The following is a 17,992-nucleotide window of genomic DNA, read 5'->3' on the forward strand; positions in this document are numbered from 1 at the left end:
GTTGTGACTGCCTGACCAAGATTGTGAATTAAACTATGTTTTTTAACTTAAGGTGAAACCAAATGCCCAAGAATGGGGAATGGCAGGATGTTGATCTGAACTCCATTTGACAACAGGCCTGTATTAATGGGTTGACATTTGGACAGTGGGCCAGGTCTAACGCTATTGAATTATCAAGTGTGAGCTTCAACATTTGGCATAAAGGGAGAAGCAACTGACCTTGCTGCCTGCAGACACAGACCTAGGCAGTCAGCCTGAAAGTAACTGCTACAATGCCAGGTAAAAGGTAAGGACTGCCTTTGGATTAATCATAAGCACAGTGCTGGTGCAGACAGAACTTCTGTTCAAAGAAACGAGGCTTAATGTGGGGAGCTGAAGAAGAATGAATCTTCAGTGGGTGCCTCACTACATTACTGGCAGCCCATTCATGTATGCTGTGAAGAAGATCCTTGTTTTAAAGGGTACTGGAAGATTTCTCCTGGTGGTCAGAAGAAGAGAGCCTGTTGAGTCAAAAGGAAACTATTTTTAAAAAACTTCAAACACGAGGTTACTTATCTACTGAAAATAAAGGTAAAGGTAATGTTGCCATGGACCAAAGGCTGCTTTCCAATTATAGACAGACAACTGGACATGGTTTAACCTGAGGGGCACTGCACATGAGGCGTAGGTCAAAGATGAGAAGATGGAACTTCCCTGGAAAACTCAGACTGGAATTGAACCCATGCAGCTTGTATCACCTGCTTCTCAAACCAACCCATCTAGCCAACTATGCTAACCAACCCTTTTAAAAACAAAGGGTCAGTTACCTTGTGTTTTATTTTGCACAGATTCCCTTGGTTTTTTCAGGGATTCAAATTCATTTTATTCAGGAAACGTTCCATCAGATTGGAAAATACCAAATAAGACTCTTCTATTCAAGAAAGAAGGAAGACAGAAGCAAGGAACCCTTTGGTCTGTTAGCTTATAACAGAGTAATTTGAAAATCTGAATGCAATCAGGTAGCATCAACATGGTTTTGTGAAAGGTGAATTCTATTTTATTAATTTATTTGCATTATTTTAAGAGGTCACAAGCATCACTAATAATGAAAAACTGTTGAATGTACAGTGCTTTCCAGGATTTTCAGAAGTGCCATATCAAGGTTAGGTAAAATATTAGGCTGAAAAGAGGATTGGTTAGATAATTGGAAGAGGGGGGTTGGTCTAAGTGGGTTATTTTCAGGATGGTAGGATGTAACAGGTGAAGTGCCACAGAAATTAATGTTGAGGTTTTAGTTATTTATAGTCCATACAAATGTCTTGAATAATGCAATCAAATGAATGGTTGTTAAATTGGGGTGGCACAGTGGCTCAGTGGATAGCACTGCTGCCTCACAACACCATCGACCCGGGTTTGATTCTGTGTGGAGTTTGCACATTCTCCCAGTGTCTGCGTGGGTTTCCTCTGGGTGCTCCGGATTCGTCCCACAGTCCAAAGATGTGCAGGTTAGGTGAATTGGCCGTGCTAAATTGCCCGTAGTGTTAGGTGCATTAGTCAGGGGTAAATGTAGGGGAATGGGTCTGGGTGGGTTGCTCTTCGGAGAGTTGGTGTGGACTTGTGTTGGGCCAAAGGCCTGTTTCCACACTGTAGGGAATCTAATCTAATCTAATCTAAATTTGCTGATGATATGAAGATATGCAGGTAGGTAAGTGACGACGGAGTTTACCTCAGAGGTAAACTAAGTGGGCAAAAATCTAGCAGATCTTATTGAATAATACAACAGGCTCGAGGGGCCAAACAGTTTCCTCCTGCTTCTAATCACAGTTATATGGCAGATGTAAAACCTTTCCAGCAGCATATATCTAAGTAAATTAACAAGAGCATTAAAACATTCCAGTACTCACAACAACATTTACAAATCCCCACCACCCAGACAATGCTAAACCCCTTCCTCATCACCAATCTTTCCTCCCCATGGCTCCTCCCCAAACCCATTCTCTTGGTTCACCCTCTGGAATCCTGGCACCTGTACAATCAAGGTCAGAAGAGTCAGCATTGCCACAGAGTGATGGGGTGAGGTCAGGTTGAACATATTATTAGATGGTTAGGGCATGAGGGAAGGGCAAAGAATATTGTCTGGGGTGAGAGGGTGAGGGAGAATACTGTTCAGGGAGAGGGAATGGATGAGGGAGAACATTGCACAAGGTGAGGGAGATGGTGAATAATGTCTGGAGTAAGGGAGCAAGGATATTGTTTTTGGATAGGCAGAGCTTGTTCATGCTGAACCAAAAATATCAACCATGGGATAAGTAACATTCATTGTGATTGTCAGGCCTATGCTCAGCACCAACAACTAAACAACTTGTACTTAAAGCAATAGAATATTCAAAGGCACTTCACGGGACAATTATGAAGCAAAGTATGATACTGAGCAAGTTAAAGACAATATTAGGGCAAATGTCCAAACCCTTTGTCAAAGATATGAATTTTAAGAAGTAACTTAAAGGAGGAAAGCACATACAGGTGTAGGAGGAGTTTTTCTAGAGATTAGGGCATAAGCGACCAGAGACATAACCACCAATGATGGAGGAATTAAAATTGGGAATGTTCAAGAGACTAGAATTAGACTAGTGCAGATGTCCTGGAGGGTTCAGAAACTGGAGGAGATTACAGAAAAAACGAATGGCAAGATCATAGAAGGATTTAAAAACAAAGATTAGAATTGTGAAATTGAGGCATTGTTTGAATAGCTACTTAAATGATCTTTAATACCATGTAAATTGAGCCTTTTGGTTAATGAAATAAGGGAAAATTGTGGTCAGCGTGGCTCAGCTCTGATCAAGGCAGCTTTAACTGAATAACATTAGGAAACAAGCTCAGATGAATAACCATTACATTTACCCTTTAATAGAATGGCGGTGGGAACAGAACTTACTTTGTTGGAGCAAGTGTCATTAATTTTCTATCTGCAGCGCAATAAGTGTTCAGACAGTTCTGAACTTGTATTTCAATAAATAAAGCATGTTTAACTAAATTATGAATAAGAATCAATTCTATTTAATATCTTAACATTCCTTGTTTTCAGACTGGGTTGCATTTGTCATTTGTAAAGCCAGGCATCTCACTTAAATCATGTAACAACACAATACCCTGTACTAAACAAGTTATGCTAGATTTCTAATGCAAATATCCTCAGGGCACAAGATCATCTGGACAGCATATTGAACACTAAGTGCTTTTTTAAAAAAAACTTTTAAGTCCTTCTACTAATGTTTTAAACAAAAGGACGGAGATCAATATTTCAGCTACAGCTAAACAAATTCTAGTATACAATGGAAATTGACTAACATCTTGAATTTCCTCAATTGCAGTAATTATGAATCAGTTCATTGTAGGTGGGCAGTTCTCAGCATTAGTCATGCACTGTTCACTTTCAGAAATTGGAATTTACATCTGTATGTTGTTACATGTTATATCCAAGAAATTCTTATTCTAATGCAAAATATTTTTATTCAAGAATCTGTCATAGTTGAGTCAGAAGAATTTACACAAGATTGTTTAAAACATCAGTATTTTGTTTATCCAGTGTGTTAAATTGTTAATAAATGATTCTGTGCCTCAGAGTGCCAGGCGAGAGCAGCCCGATAATAATCATAAGGTGTTACGATACTTTATTGTCACTTTGGCATGAATGTGAAGAGGTGCTACCTGGACTCCTCATCCACTAATATCAGTGGTTGTCATATCTTCCACAATGTGATTTCCCAATAGACTTGAGTTATACTTCAATATAATGTAATTCAAATCAGAACTGGCACTCTTTCAAAAATGTTGACAAGATTGTAAAGATTTTAGGAACATTTTAAGGATGTGAATAGGTTTTTTTAATGTCAGCAGAACTGAAGACACTCTCATATTCAGAAGTTCAAGGCTTGTTATTAGGAATAGTACATCTCAACAACAACTCACATTTGAATAGTCTTTTAATATAGTAAAGCATTCCAACATGCTTTACATGCTGTACAATACATCTACTTATGTGTCAGAGATATGGGTGTTCCATTAGCTGCATATTTAGCTGTCAGCGTGATGTTTATCAATTAATATTGTAATCGCAAGTTACAACTAGAGTTACATTTTTAGTTGCAGTTTAAACCCCCGAATTCTCTAGTGTGTTTCCCTCTGGCAATCAGCATTCAACTTCTTCCTTCTGCACAGAATATTTATTGGGAGTTAGTCCCTTGATATAACAACTAGAGAATCCCACAGTGAATATCTATGATCGATGACCAAGTTTTCAGTTGCCAACAGTATATTACAAGATAGATAATGGACAGGGCTGCAGAGAATATCTGATAGAATGAAACCAGGAATGAGAGGATATTAAAAGCAGGCCAGAGGAGATTCACTCAGTTGATCCTGGGTATGGAAGGATTTTGTTTTATGAAGAGAGGTTGAGTTTGAATGCATTACAGTTTAGGAAAATGAGGTAAGATACAAAATACTTAGGGGGCTTAACAGGGATAATGCAAAGCAGTTATTTCCCAATGTGGGAGAATCTAGGATCTGAGGGCATAATCTCAGAGTAAAGGGTCATCTAGTTAAGGTACAGATGAGGGGAAATTTCCTTTCATTGGGGTGAATTGTGAAGGATTAATCAAGAAATTCCTTGGAGCATTTTTGACTCCTCTGAAGTTACTTTTCCACAATTGCAGGTCTGGAAAAACAGGCAACACTTCATAAGGAAGGATTTTAACTTTGACAAATTTGAACAATTGTGGGAACAAGCAAGCACCTCAAGTTATGGTGCATACCGATGGAAGACACACTCTATCCCTAAAATAAAATTATGTACAAAGTTAAAAGTGTTTAGATGTAGCAAACTGAGGGTGATTGTGTGTTTCCTCTTGTCTCCTGCTGAGGTCAAAGTGGGAGACCAAGAAACCCTCACAATTAGCCGATAGTTAAACTCTCAGCTCTGCTGATTGTATCTTGCACAGAGTTGTGTAGGATAGCATGATGAAATTATATAAGCCTCAAATTATGAGAGTTATTTTACCCAAATATTTTGAGCCACACAAGAACTTCCATGGGCCTTGGTGAAAGATTTCAGCCAAGATCATCCTTAATTCAGTTGTTAAAAAAACAGCCCAACACCTGATCTCCATTCAACAATGCTCTAAAATTATCCATGAAATAGAGCCATGGGCCAACTTGGGCTTATCTTTAACTACTGCTTATGTCAATTTTTATCCAATAAAATCTTTGCAAACATGGATCCACTGGCAAAATACCCTCATGCTCAGGATTTCTCAAACTACAAACATGAATAGCATAAACATAAAATTTACTTATTGCACTCAAAATAAACACTGAGGTAATGAGAACTTATATATGCTCAGGAAGAAGAAAAGACAAGGTTACACGCAGAATTCTAAACAATAATACGGGGGTGGAGGCAGAGTCAATGTAGAAGCTTAACTGCCTGAAAGTTGAATTAGGGCTACTGTGTAGCAGATGAAGTTCAAATAATTTACTTACTCATCTCAACGGAAAATACAAAATTGAAATTAAAAGGGTCCAAGATGAAAAAAACTGTTAGAGAGAGGTTTAATTGACCATAGGACACAGAAAGCAGTGGCAGAGGTGATGTGTGATGGTCTGGTCAATACTGTCAGTAATTCACTGAAAAAAAAGTGTCAGAAAATAGAGATAAGTGTTCTACTTTAAAAAGGGATCAATAATTATAATCTGGTAACCACAGATGAGTGAATTAAGCTTTGCGAGAGGAACTTAGTTAAAAGCATCATTAGCTTTGCTCATTATGATCACCTAGAATATTTCATGTGATAGAGGACACATAACAGAGCATCATGATATGTATATAACCCAGCTGTTCAAAGTCATTAGAACAGTATTTTGGGGAGGTACCATGGGCATTATCTAATTGAATTTTCAAAATGTTTTTGATTATTTTGGAACAGTCCTTTTGAAGATATTTATATTCCACGATTTAGGGATCACAAATAAAAATTGCCTAATTCTACAGGACATGAATGTGGACTCATTGAATAACTTAATAACTGACGTGTGCCCTTTATACTTTTGTAAGCAATTCCTCTTGCAATAAATGGTAACAGCCTATTAGCCTTCCTAATTACATGCTGTAGCTGCGTATTAACCTTTTGCAACGTATGCACCTGAATATTCAAATGCTTCTGCATCTCAAAGCTCTGTAAACTCTGCCATTTTCCAAATATTTATCCACTCATTTTATTTATTCATATCTCTTTGCGAGTCCGTTTAGTTTCCTTTCACAACTTACTTTCCTATCCAGCTTTGTGTCATCAGCAAATTTAGCAACTATACCTTTGGTCCCTTCATCCAAATGATCTTTTTTTAAAATTAAAATTCCAGCACTGACCCCGTGACACACCATTCATGACATCTTGTCCCATTTATGCCAAACCTGCTTCCTGTTAGCAAGCCAATTGTCTATCCATAACCATATGTTACCCCCTACACCATGAGCTTTTATTTTCTATAATAACTTTTGATGTGGTACCTTATCAAATGCCTTTTGAAAACTGAACCACAGAAAGGCTACTGGTTCAGCTTTATCGACAGCATGTTACCTCCTCAGGGAACCCCAGGAAATTGCTTAAAATTGATATCCTTTCACTCTGCCTGATTACCTCGAGCTTTTGTAACTGTTTTGTTATGATGTCCTTAATAATAATAACTTTAACATCTTCCGTATAACAGATGTTAAGCTAACTGTTCTGGTTTCCTGCTTTCCGCCTCCATCTCTATTGAATGAAAGAGCTACATTTGCTATTTTCCAAAACTTCCCAGAATCTAAAGAATTTTTGAAAATTAAAACCAATACATCAATTATTGTTCTAAACAATTTTTTAATTTCCTAAAGTGAACCCCATTAGCAACTGGGATTTTGTCAGCCTGCTGTTTCAACCATGTGCTCTACAACCTGGCTTCCTAAATTCTTCTCTGTTGTGTGAAAACCATCATTGACCTACAGATCTATCACTCCAACTTTTCCTAATTTACTGTCCTCCTCAAATGTCCTGTACCCTTCAATATTCAAGTCCTAATCTCTGCCATCCATCAGATCATGCTTATTTAGATCTGCATCACTAAGTCATTTGTTCTGTTTTGAATGCTTATGCATTCAGATTAAGAGCCTTTAATTTCACCACTTTATTATTGTTGTAATATCTAGCTTTATCTGTTGATTTACTTTTAGCCTTATGCTCTCTATTTCTGCCATGGTCTCTTTATAATTTCCCATATAAGTGTCTCCCTCTCTTGTCTTATCCCTATATTTTGATTTATCGCATCTTCTCAAATTTGACTCCTTACTCCCACTACTTAAGAACATGAGAACTAGGAGCAGGAGTAGGCCATCTGGCCCTTTGAGCCTGCTCGCCATTCAATAAGATCATGGCTGATCTTTTCGTGGCCTCAGCTCCACTTTCCCGTCTGTCACCATAACCCTTAGTTCCTCTCCAGTTCAAAAAATGATCTATCTTAGCTTTAAAAGGATCGAATGAGGAAGCCTTAACCACTTCACTGGGCAGGGAATTCCATGGATTCAAAACCGTCTGGGTGAAAAAGTTCCTTCTCAATTCAGTCCTAAATCTTCTACCTCTAATTTTGAGACTATTCCTTGGTTTCACCTACTAGTGGAAACATCCTCTTTATTTCTATCTTATCCATTCCTTTCATAATTTTATATGTTTCTATGAGACCCCCCTCATTCTTCTGAATTCCAATGAATATAATCCCAGTCTACTCAGCCTCTCCTCATAAGCCAACCCCCTCAACTCCGGATTCAACCCAGTGAACCTTCTCTGCACTCCCTCTGGTGTCAGTACATCATTTTTCAAGAAAGGAGACTAAAACTGCATGGAGTACTCCAGGTGTGGCCTCACCAGCACCCTATAACAGCTGCAACATGACTTCCCTGCTTTTAAACTCAATCCCTTTATTAATGAAGGACAAAATTTCATTTGCCTTTTAATTACCTGTTGCACCTGCAGACCAACCTTCTGTGATTTGTGCACAAGGACACTCAGGTCCCTCTGCACAGCAGCATGCTGCAATTTCTTATGATTCAAGTAATAGTCCTTTTTACTGTTATTCCTACCAAAATGGATGACTTCACATTCATTAACCTTGTATTTCATCTGGTAGACCTTTGCTAACTGGCTTAAACTATCTATCTATGTCCCTTTGCAAAGTTTCACAGTCCTCTGCACATTTTGCTCTATGACTCATCTTAGTGGCACCTGCAAATCTTGACAGACTACATGTGATCCCCAACTCCAAATCATCTTGGTAAATTGTGAATAGTTGCAATCCCAACGCTGATACCTATTCAGTGCTATGGTCATTTCCTCACATCCCATTACTAAATCCCCTTCTCATCCTCTAAAGGACCAAAGTTTACTTAAGCTGTCTCTTTTTTTGTTTTATATATTTACCGAAACCTTTGCTCTGTGTCTTTATATTCTGAGCTAATTTTTTTCTCATAATCTATCTTACTTTTCCTTATAGCTCTTTTTTGTGACTTTCTGTTGACCTTTAAAGCTTTCTCAATCTTCTAGTTTCCCTCTGATCTTGGCCAGTTTGTAAGCTTTCTCTTTCAATTTGATAGCCTCCCTTATTTCCTTAGGCACCCATGGCAGATTGCACCTTTTCCTACAGTCCTTCCTTTCAACTGGTTTAATATTTAAAAATATTTAAAACATTCCGTCTACGTTCCTAGTTACATGGCTCATTAGAACACTGGTCCTGGCAGAGTTCAAGTGTATACTGCCCTCTGGTACAGCCCCACTTTCCCTTATGCTCTCTATTTCTGCCATGGTCTCTTTATAATTTCCCATATAAGTGTCTCCCTCTCTTGTCTTATCCCTATATTTTGACTTATCGCATCTTCTCAAATTTGACTCCTTACTCCCACTACTTAAGAACTTCAAAATACTGGTGTCAGATCCCCATGAATGAGAACCCAATTTTATCACTCTGGTCTCCAAGCTCCTTTCTCTAATCTCACTTACTCTATGCCAGTTTGTAAATAGCTCAGGTAATTATTGAGAAATTATTACATTTAACATTTTGCTTCTTACTTTGGTGCCTAGCTCTTCATCTTGACAACTCAGAACTTCTTTCCTTGTGCTACCTATGTCCCTGGTATCTAGATGAACCCTGCAATAAGTGGATAAAAGCAAAATACTGTGGATGCTGAAAGGTATGGAGAATATTAGAGAAACACAGCAGGTCCACTAGCATCAATAGAGAGAGAAATAGAGTAAAGATTTCAAGCTCAATATGATTATTCTTTAGAATCACAAACCACAATAAGTGGATCCTACACCTCTGACTGTGAGTTGCTCTACAGCCTTCAGAAGATCTCTAGAACCCTGGCACTCAGCAAGCAACCAAACCTCTAGACTTTTGCTTTTATTTTGCTGCAGAGAACAGTATCAATCTTCGTCACTATACTGTTCGCTCCTTCCACTACTTTCCTATCTGCTTCCTCATTTGAGTGGCTTCTTGTACCACAATGGTCTATTAGTTTATCCATTCCGCAGTCCTCACATTTATCTAAACTAGCTGAAAAGACCTCAAATTGACTGCTTGACTATAAATACTGAAGTACTTGCACTGGGTCCCCTGACATGCCTTACTTATAAATACTCCGTGTCAAATGATGAAACGAGAAGACCATAACTGAAAGGTGAGGCCACCTTTCTGGATAGAGTGCCCAGGTAACTTTCCCCTTCCCTGATATGTCTCAGTCTCTGTAGTCCAGCCTCCAGCTCCAACTGTCAGGTGAAGCTGCTTAAGTTGCAAATTTTTGCCACAGACATGTTTGTCCTGATCGAGAAATTACAAATTGTGCAACTGCAAGCACCAATTGCCCTGCATCTTTATGCCCTAATTTATATGATTATTAATTTGTCTCTCACTAGCAATTATTGTACTAACTTGATAATGAAATCCAATAAGCATTGTCACTTCAAAATAAATTAAATAATGCAGTATTTACTTTCTTTCCAAAAGGCATTCAACACACTGCCACACACAATAGACTTGAAGAAATATACACCTCCCTGAATTAAAGGGACGAAAGAAACATGGATACAAAACTGGCTGAGGGATAAGAAACAGTGACTAATCCCTAATAGGTATTTTTCAAGCTGGAAGAAGATTGGTAGTTGAAGCCTCCTGTGGTCTGTATTAGAACCCTTACTTTTCCTGATATATATTAATGATCTACAACTTGGTGTGCAGGAGATAATTTCAAGGTTTGCACTTGATAAAAAATTTGGGAGAACTGCGAACTCTTAGGACAATGCAGGACTTCAAAAGCACATTGACACATAGTAGAAAGGACAGATAGGTGGCAGGTGAAGCTCAATTAAGAGAAGTGTGAATCAATTAGTAGAAAAGCAATTTATTGTCACTGAAGTGAAAAGTGTTTGAAGTGACCATATTCCAGCCCCTATATTAATAACAGAAATCATATATAAAAAAGTTAAGACAAAATCCAACTTTGCTCAATTCACAGCTCATGGTTTCATAAGGAAAAGACAGGAACCCACATTCTCCACTGCTGCAGAAAGTCTACATCGAATCCCCTGAGTAATGAAATGTAGAGTGACTACAAAATAAAGGGTACTATTCTGAAAGATGTGCAGGAGCATAGAAACCTGGAAGTATACACACATAAATCAAAGGGGATAGGACAGTAGAGAGAGCTGTTAGCAAAGCATATAGCATTCTGGGCTTCATCAATTAGGGTCAAGAGACCAACAGCAGGGAGATAATGCTGAGATTCAAGAAGACACCAGTTAAATTTAGTTCTGGGCATCTCACTATTGAAAGGATGTAAGTGCATGGGAGTGAAAACAGAAGAGGTTTGTAAGAAGGTTTCCAGGAAGATGACACTTAAGACATGAGGATCGCTTTAAGAATTTGAGATTGTTTGGAGAGAACATGAAGAGGCGATCTGATTGAAATTTTCAAAATCATGAGACACCTGGAGAGAGGGAATATGGAGAAACTTCTCCCCCTCCCAAACAGATCAAAAATCAGAAGGTACAGTTCTAAAGTATTTTACAAATGTAACAAATGTGAAATGAGAAAACACTTTAGTTAGGGTCTGGTATTCACTGCCAGGTGGTGTAGTGGGAACAGGTTCAACTGAGGCACTCAAGAGAACATTGTTTCTATTTAAATAATAATCCAATGTACCCATAAAAGGCAGTAGATTAGCACTAAATTAGTGCAACAAGCAGACGCAATAAATCAACAGCCTCTTCTGAACCGCCACAATTCTGTGATTCTGCTAAAGTCACTTCAATAAGTCTAAGCTATGGAAATGCTCATTCTTTTCAAAGTTACATATTTCTCCATTTTAGCATTTTACGCACAATATTTTATGTAAATTTTATATGTGGGTTCCTGTCTTTTCCTTGATCTTGTGAAACCATGAGCTGTGAATTGAGCAAAGTTGGATTTTGTCTGAACTTTTTTATATATGATTTCTGTTATTAAAATTTTAAATTTATGTAAATTTTCTTGCCTGCACTCACAGGGAATATAATTTGTAATTTCTGTGCAATGGGACACTGGTTTGAGAAATGCTCATGGCTATTCACATCAAGATGGATAAGTTACAAAATTGGACCACCCACCTCATCTAAATAATTTCAATGTAGGAATCTGAGTCTCCCACGTTCTCTCTATGGAGTGCTGGCAGCACAGTCAACCCAGTGAGTAGGGCTGGAAACATAGTTTCCTACTCACACAATAAAGGCAGCTTGTTTTATATTTAAAGACGAGTTTCTCTTAAAGGCAAGTTGAATAGACATTTTTGCCACATTGGAAAATAATGAATAAAGCAGAAGGATCCAGACAAGTGGTTGCGGTGTTGAATGTATCAGTGGTCTGGCTTGCAGGAGAGGACAAACATTGTAAACCCACAGAAAACCAGCTAACTCTTAAAACCTCTCTCAGAATGGCACAGGAGTGTGTAGCTAGGAGGGTCAATTCCCAAAGTCCAGATCTGAGATCCTAGCCGCATTAAATCTCATAAACCTAGACAGATCGTGCATGACAATGATTATATCTTATCATGACATCATTCATTGCCCCATTAGCTACTCCTGCTATGCACTACGTTCTCATCATTCATGCAGCATTAGGTCTTGAAATTCAGGATTCATACATAGCATTTAGATTTCCAAATCACTCTCTGACTCCTACTAACGCTTCTAGTCTCTCTGAAGTATCTACATAGGTTATTCTTCCGTGCCAGGCACATCACAACATTATAACACTCACTGAAATCCTGCTTCTCTCTTTAAGACTAGGTAGCACACAATGAAAGGAGCTATGTAGAGCAGAATTGACAGGAGACTGTCTGCATCTCTTGAGTCCAATACTTTGCAGTGGTGTCTGCTGCATCCAATATCACTGACTGCATTGGAGAGGATAGCATCTTTTTGCCTCTGTCCTTTCACTGCTCCCAGTACACATCCACCTTGATATTTGTATGATCAAAAGGCTGCTGATTGCATGACCATGAAACCAAGTTTCAATTATGTAGCCAGTTAATTATGTGGTACTTTGTAACAACACCTTTTGAAAATACAATACACTACATCAACCACACTATCATCATCAACTCTCTCTATTACAATTATAAAATAACTCGATCAAGTTAGCCAAACCTAACCTCCCTTTTAAAAATCCACATAAAGTCCTGGTTATTACCAAATAACTTTGCAAATAACAATTAATTTCCATGAATTGTTTTCTCTAAAAATTTCCACAATTTGATATTAGGTTGATCGATGTGTAGTTTTCAGGTTGGTTAAAAATATTTTCAAACCAAGACTGATTTTAATGGGCCTGCTTCCCAATGGAGTCATTATTAATGGGATAACCCACAGCTTGCTGTTAGTTCTACTTCTGTTCATTACTTTTGGTACTGGGATGCAGGGAATTTAACATGATTATTACATTCATACATAATATTCAATTGAGTAGTAAAGTCAGGATCTTAGAAGAAAGGAATTGACTGAAAATTGGATTTGGACAGTGTATTAGCTCAGAAGTAAACGTTTGCCTGGAAATGGAACATAGAAGAGCACCAAGCATGATCTCCAACTTGTCTGCATAGGAGCCAGGCTTTATGACGATGGTTTGGAGATGATGGAAAAGAACAGGCCCAAAGGGCAACTGATTCGGGGCTTCAAAAAAAATCACAAGCAAATTATATATAATTTGAAATGAGTGAGCCATGTAGAATTAAGGTGTCATCCATTTAAAATGCAAAAAACTAATTTAGATGTATCGGTCTTAATTGTCTTAGAAAATTTGGGTCATCCTTACATTTACCCGATCACCTATGAAAAGCTGTATAGAAATTGTTGACAAATTCCTGAATTGCCTCCATGCTTTTTTGCTCCTTCCAAGTGGTAAGGTGAGGTGGGATTGAGGATAGGTACATTTGAATGAATCTTGTGAAAACAGGATAAGTGTCCACAAGCCTGAATTTTTTTTTTCTCATCTGAAATACATAGTATATGTATGTGTGCTTCATATTAATGGTAAGTTAAGTCAGTAAACATGATAGTACAAACATAAGTTAATTATTTTGTTGTAGAGAAAATCATGTGAACATTGTGAAGTAAATAATACACATCCCTTCACAATTAGATCAAAGGATAATTATTCAACAAGATTCTCCACTTCACAATCTATCCATCACCATTAAAATTATCCCATTATCCAAATTGTCCTTAGATCATTTTCAGCACTTAAATGGCTTCACACATTTTTCAATCAATTACACAGCAATTTCAACTAGATGGGACGGTAAGTGACTGTTTTGTGAATAATTATGAGATTTTCATTAACCCTTTGATCTCTCAAATGACTTTGCCAGGTTTTTAATTCATTCAAAACATCTGCTGAATTAATATCAGTGATTTATTGTCAGAACATCACTCTGTCAGAAAGTAAAGCTTCTGATAAAGAATGATTCAAATCAAATTCCAGAAGTTAAACACTGAGCTTATGATGTTGGTTTGAGCATAGAAAACCTATTACTGTTCTCAAGGGGTTACAGTGGATGGATTTGCCTGTTGCTGACCATGGTACAAGTCTGCTTAGAGCTTGCACTTTCCATTAAAAAAAACTACATAAAGAACAAAAAATGTGGCATCTGTTGTGCAGTAAAATCTAAATTTCACCTGGTTTTGCTGAGCCAGTTTCTGTCCTTTTCTCCAACGCAGGATTGGTTTTAAAGCTGGAAGCTCCTTCTCAGACTTGCCAGCAATTAGGTGCTTGCCCAAGTTGTATGTAACTTCAAACACAATTGGTGTTATCACATCCTTCACCTCCCGCTGTAGAAGAAAGCAAATTAAGAAATTTCTTAACAAGGCACAATAGGCATAAGAACAGAAAATGCTGGAAATACCAAGCTGTTCTAGCAGCATCTACTTTGAGAGCAATAGATTTCCACCAAATGCTTTTGTATGACGTATCAGAAACCCCGGGGCTGAAAATGTGTTGCTGGAAAAGCGCAGCAGGTCAGGCAGCATCCAAGGAGCAGGAGAATCGATGTTTCAGGCATGATCCCTTCTTCAGGAATGAGGAAAGTGTGCCAAGCAGGCCAAGATAAAAGGTAGGGAGGAGGGACTTGGGGGAGGGACATTGGAAATGTGATAGGTGGAAGGAGGTTAAGGTGAGGGTGATAAGGTGAGGGTGATAGGCCGGAGTGGGAGTGGGCGCAGAGAGGTCAGGAAGAAGATTGCAGGTTAGGAAGGTGGTGCTGAGTTTGAGGGCTGGGACTGAGATAAGGTGAGGGGAAGGGAAATGAGGAAGCTAGAGAAATCTGCATTCATCCCTTGTGGTTGGAGGGTTCCTAAGCGGAAGAGGCGCTCTTCCTCCAGCCGTCATGTTGCTATGGTCTGGCGATGGAGGAGTCAAAGGGCCTGCATGTTCTTGGTGGAGTGAGAGGGGGAGTTGAAGTGTTGAGCCACGGAGTGGTTGGGTTGGTTGGTCCGGGTGTCCCAGAGGTGTTCTCTGATACGTTCCACAAGTAGGCGGCCTGTCTCCCCAATATAGAGGAGGCCACATTGGGTGCAGCAGATGCAGTCAGTGATGTGTGTGGAGGTGCAGGTGAATTTGTGGTGGATATGGAAGGATCCCTTGGGGCCTTGGAGGGAAGTAAGGGGTGAGGTGTGGGCGCAAGTTTTGCATTTCTTGCAGTTACAGGGGAAGGTGCTGGGAATGGAGGTTGGGTTGGTGGGGGGTGTAGACCTGACGAGGGAATCACGGAGGGAGTGGTCTTTTCGGAACTTTGATAGGGGAAGGGAGGGAAATATATTCCTGGTGGTGGGGTCCGTTTGGAGGTGGCGGAAGTGACAACGGATGATACGATGTGTATGGAGGTTGGTGGGGTGGTAGGTGAGGACCAGTGGGGCTCTGTCCTGGTGGCGATTAGAGGGGCGGGGCTCCAGGGCGGAGCAGCGGGAAGTGGAGGAGATGCGGTGGAGAGCATCGTCGACCACGTCTGAGGGGAAATTGCGGTCTTTGAAGAAAGAGGCCATCTGTGTTGTTCGGTATTGGAACTGGTCCTCCTGGGAGCCCATATCAGAAACCCCATCAAGAAGATCTGAGGAAACTGGGGAACACTTGCAGCTCACTAAGCACAAAGTCATTCATATTATTTCACAAAAGAACACTGATCAGTTAATATTACGACCAACATAGTTAAGGAAGAAATTAAACAGAAGAAAAATTGTCATTTGTTTTCAATGTTCTAAATATAAGTTTTAACACTCTTTCAGGATGACTTATTTTACCTAATCACTCTGTCAGCAATGTTATCACATATCTCTGGAATAGGTGTGGTCTTGAACCTGGGTCTCCTAGCCCAGAAGTAAGGACAATACCACAGTGATCCTACTTTTCCAGGAAGAAATTTTCTAATCAACCTGTTCAGAGACATTGTTGCACATCTCTGGAGCAGGTGGGACTTGAATCCAGGCCTCCAGCCCAGAGGTAGGGATACTACCACTGCACCACAAATGCCCCATTCTTCAAAAATGTGCATTTTGATTGTACACTTTTCAGCTGAATAACCTGTTACAAAGCATTTGCTTTGATTACACTGATTTTAGCCATAGCTTTAATGCATTGAAACTTGAAAGGACATTTAAACACTGATGCCAAAGATAGAAACCTCTAACCCTTCATGTGCCTCTATGTCCAAGTCTGGATCTAAATATGGTGCTTAGTCACCAGCAAGGTGCCACAGTGGTAGGTTAATAAATAAAAACAATGGAAAAGAGAGACACATTGCTGATGCTTTTTGACGTGCAATAATCAGGACAAACGTAAGGGTTTCAAATTGTCACAGCAGTTTATACGACAGCAAAAGAGATTGCAAATTGTTTGGCGAGTGGATTCTGATTGACTGAGTTGTTGCCATTGAGAAAGGAACAGAGAATCACACGGTCCAGGGTAATTTAAAGACGTCCAAAACTTGTACATTTTCTCTTAGTTTGCGGAGAATAGCTCCCTGTTTATGAATATACATCACTTCTAGTAAGCTGAAATGAGCCATTTTATGACCTCAGCTGATTATTTTAAAAGTGGTTGTTGGTGTAATTTTTGGCACACTCAGGATTATTTAGCATTTGCTACTGATCATGGAATCACATCTAACAGCAAACAATTCAGGTTTTGCAAGTATGGTCTGGTTGCATACGATCTGTACCTTTGCTTATTACAAACAACCAAAGGAGCATTCTGTTTGATACAATCAGCCAGTTGTACAAACAGATGGCCAATGTTACTGGCATAATACCAACACAGATATTCATACACAATGTGCTCAACTGTGTGGTAGGAAGAACATCTTTTTGAACTGTTAGTAGCATCCCATTACTAGAAAACACCACTAAGGAACTTGCTGAACCTAAAGAGGATTTTATAGTTACACCACTTGTTTGGGCACATAAGGGGTCATTAAAACTTAGCTCAAATGCACGAGTTGTTAAGTTTATAAATTTAATACTACATATCTAAAACATGGCATAAATGCTTACAGCTTTCTTCAGCAGCATGTTCATTTCTGAATTTGCAGTTTTGAATGAGCACATACACAAGGCACTGCTATCAATCTGTAGGTCATGTACAATCTTTGCAAAGATTACTCCATTAACAGAATGCTGCAGCAAATCGTGCAATTGAACAACATCGTGGATGAATGACAATGCCAGAGTGATATCAGATTTGTATTCCGGAAACGTAATCACTGCAAATTCTGAGGTGCAGAGGTATTCTAGAACATAAGTGATGAAATTAGGCCACCTGATGAAGAGGCTGTGTCTCAAAAGCTATAGCTTTGAAATAAACCTGTTGGACTATAACTTGGTGTTGTGTGATTTTTAAGTAAGTGACAAAAGCATAGTATGCAGGAACTACAGGCAATTAACACACTTAGTGGAATGCTATCCTTCACGATGAGAGATACTAAACTGATGAGTAAAAATGTTCAGTTTCAGTTATACATGGCATTTCTGAAATGGGATTTGAATACTATATGCAGTTTTCACTTTATTATTTCAGAAAGGATGTCTAAACATTTGTGGTGGTGGTGGCGGTGGTTCAGAGAAGTTTCACTAGGTTGATACCTGTAATGAATGAGTTGGACTGACCGGGTTGGTTCAACTGAAATTTGGAAGAGTGAGGAGTTACTTGACTTTGAGTGGTTTTGACATGATAGGCATGAAAAGGAGATTTTTGCTTATGAGTGATTAAAGAAATGTTTAAAAATTAGGAGTTCCCCTTTTAGGACAAAGACAAGGAGATTGCTTTTTCTCTCAGGCGGTTGTGGAACGTTGGAACACTCTGCCTCAGAAATCAGGATCATTGAATATTTTTAAAGCAGTGCAGGATGGTTTCT

The 17,992-nt window shown here is 39.0% G+C and overlaps 1 protein-coding gene across 1 annotated transcript in view; it reads right to left on the reverse strand.

Moving 5' to 3' along the window:
• itga9 (integrin, alpha 9) overlaps positions 1-17,992 on the reverse strand; it is a 385,198-nt gene that overhangs the window by 140,310 nt on the left and 226,896 nt on the right. The window contains exon 16 of the mRNA XM_072571044.1: positions 14,268-14,420. Coding sequence (XP_072427145.1) covers positions 14,268-14,420 — 153 coding nt within the window. The remainder of the gene's footprint in view (positions 1-14,267; positions 14,421-17,992) is intronic.

The sequence above is a fragment of the Chiloscyllium punctatum genome, chromosome 5 (genome assembly GCF_047496795.1).
Source record: "Chiloscyllium punctatum isolate Juve2018m chromosome 5, sChiPun1.3, whole genome shotgun sequence".
Lineage (NCBI taxonomy): Eukaryota > Metazoa > Chordata > Chondrichthyes > Orectolobiformes > Hemiscylliidae > Chiloscyllium > Chiloscyllium punctatum.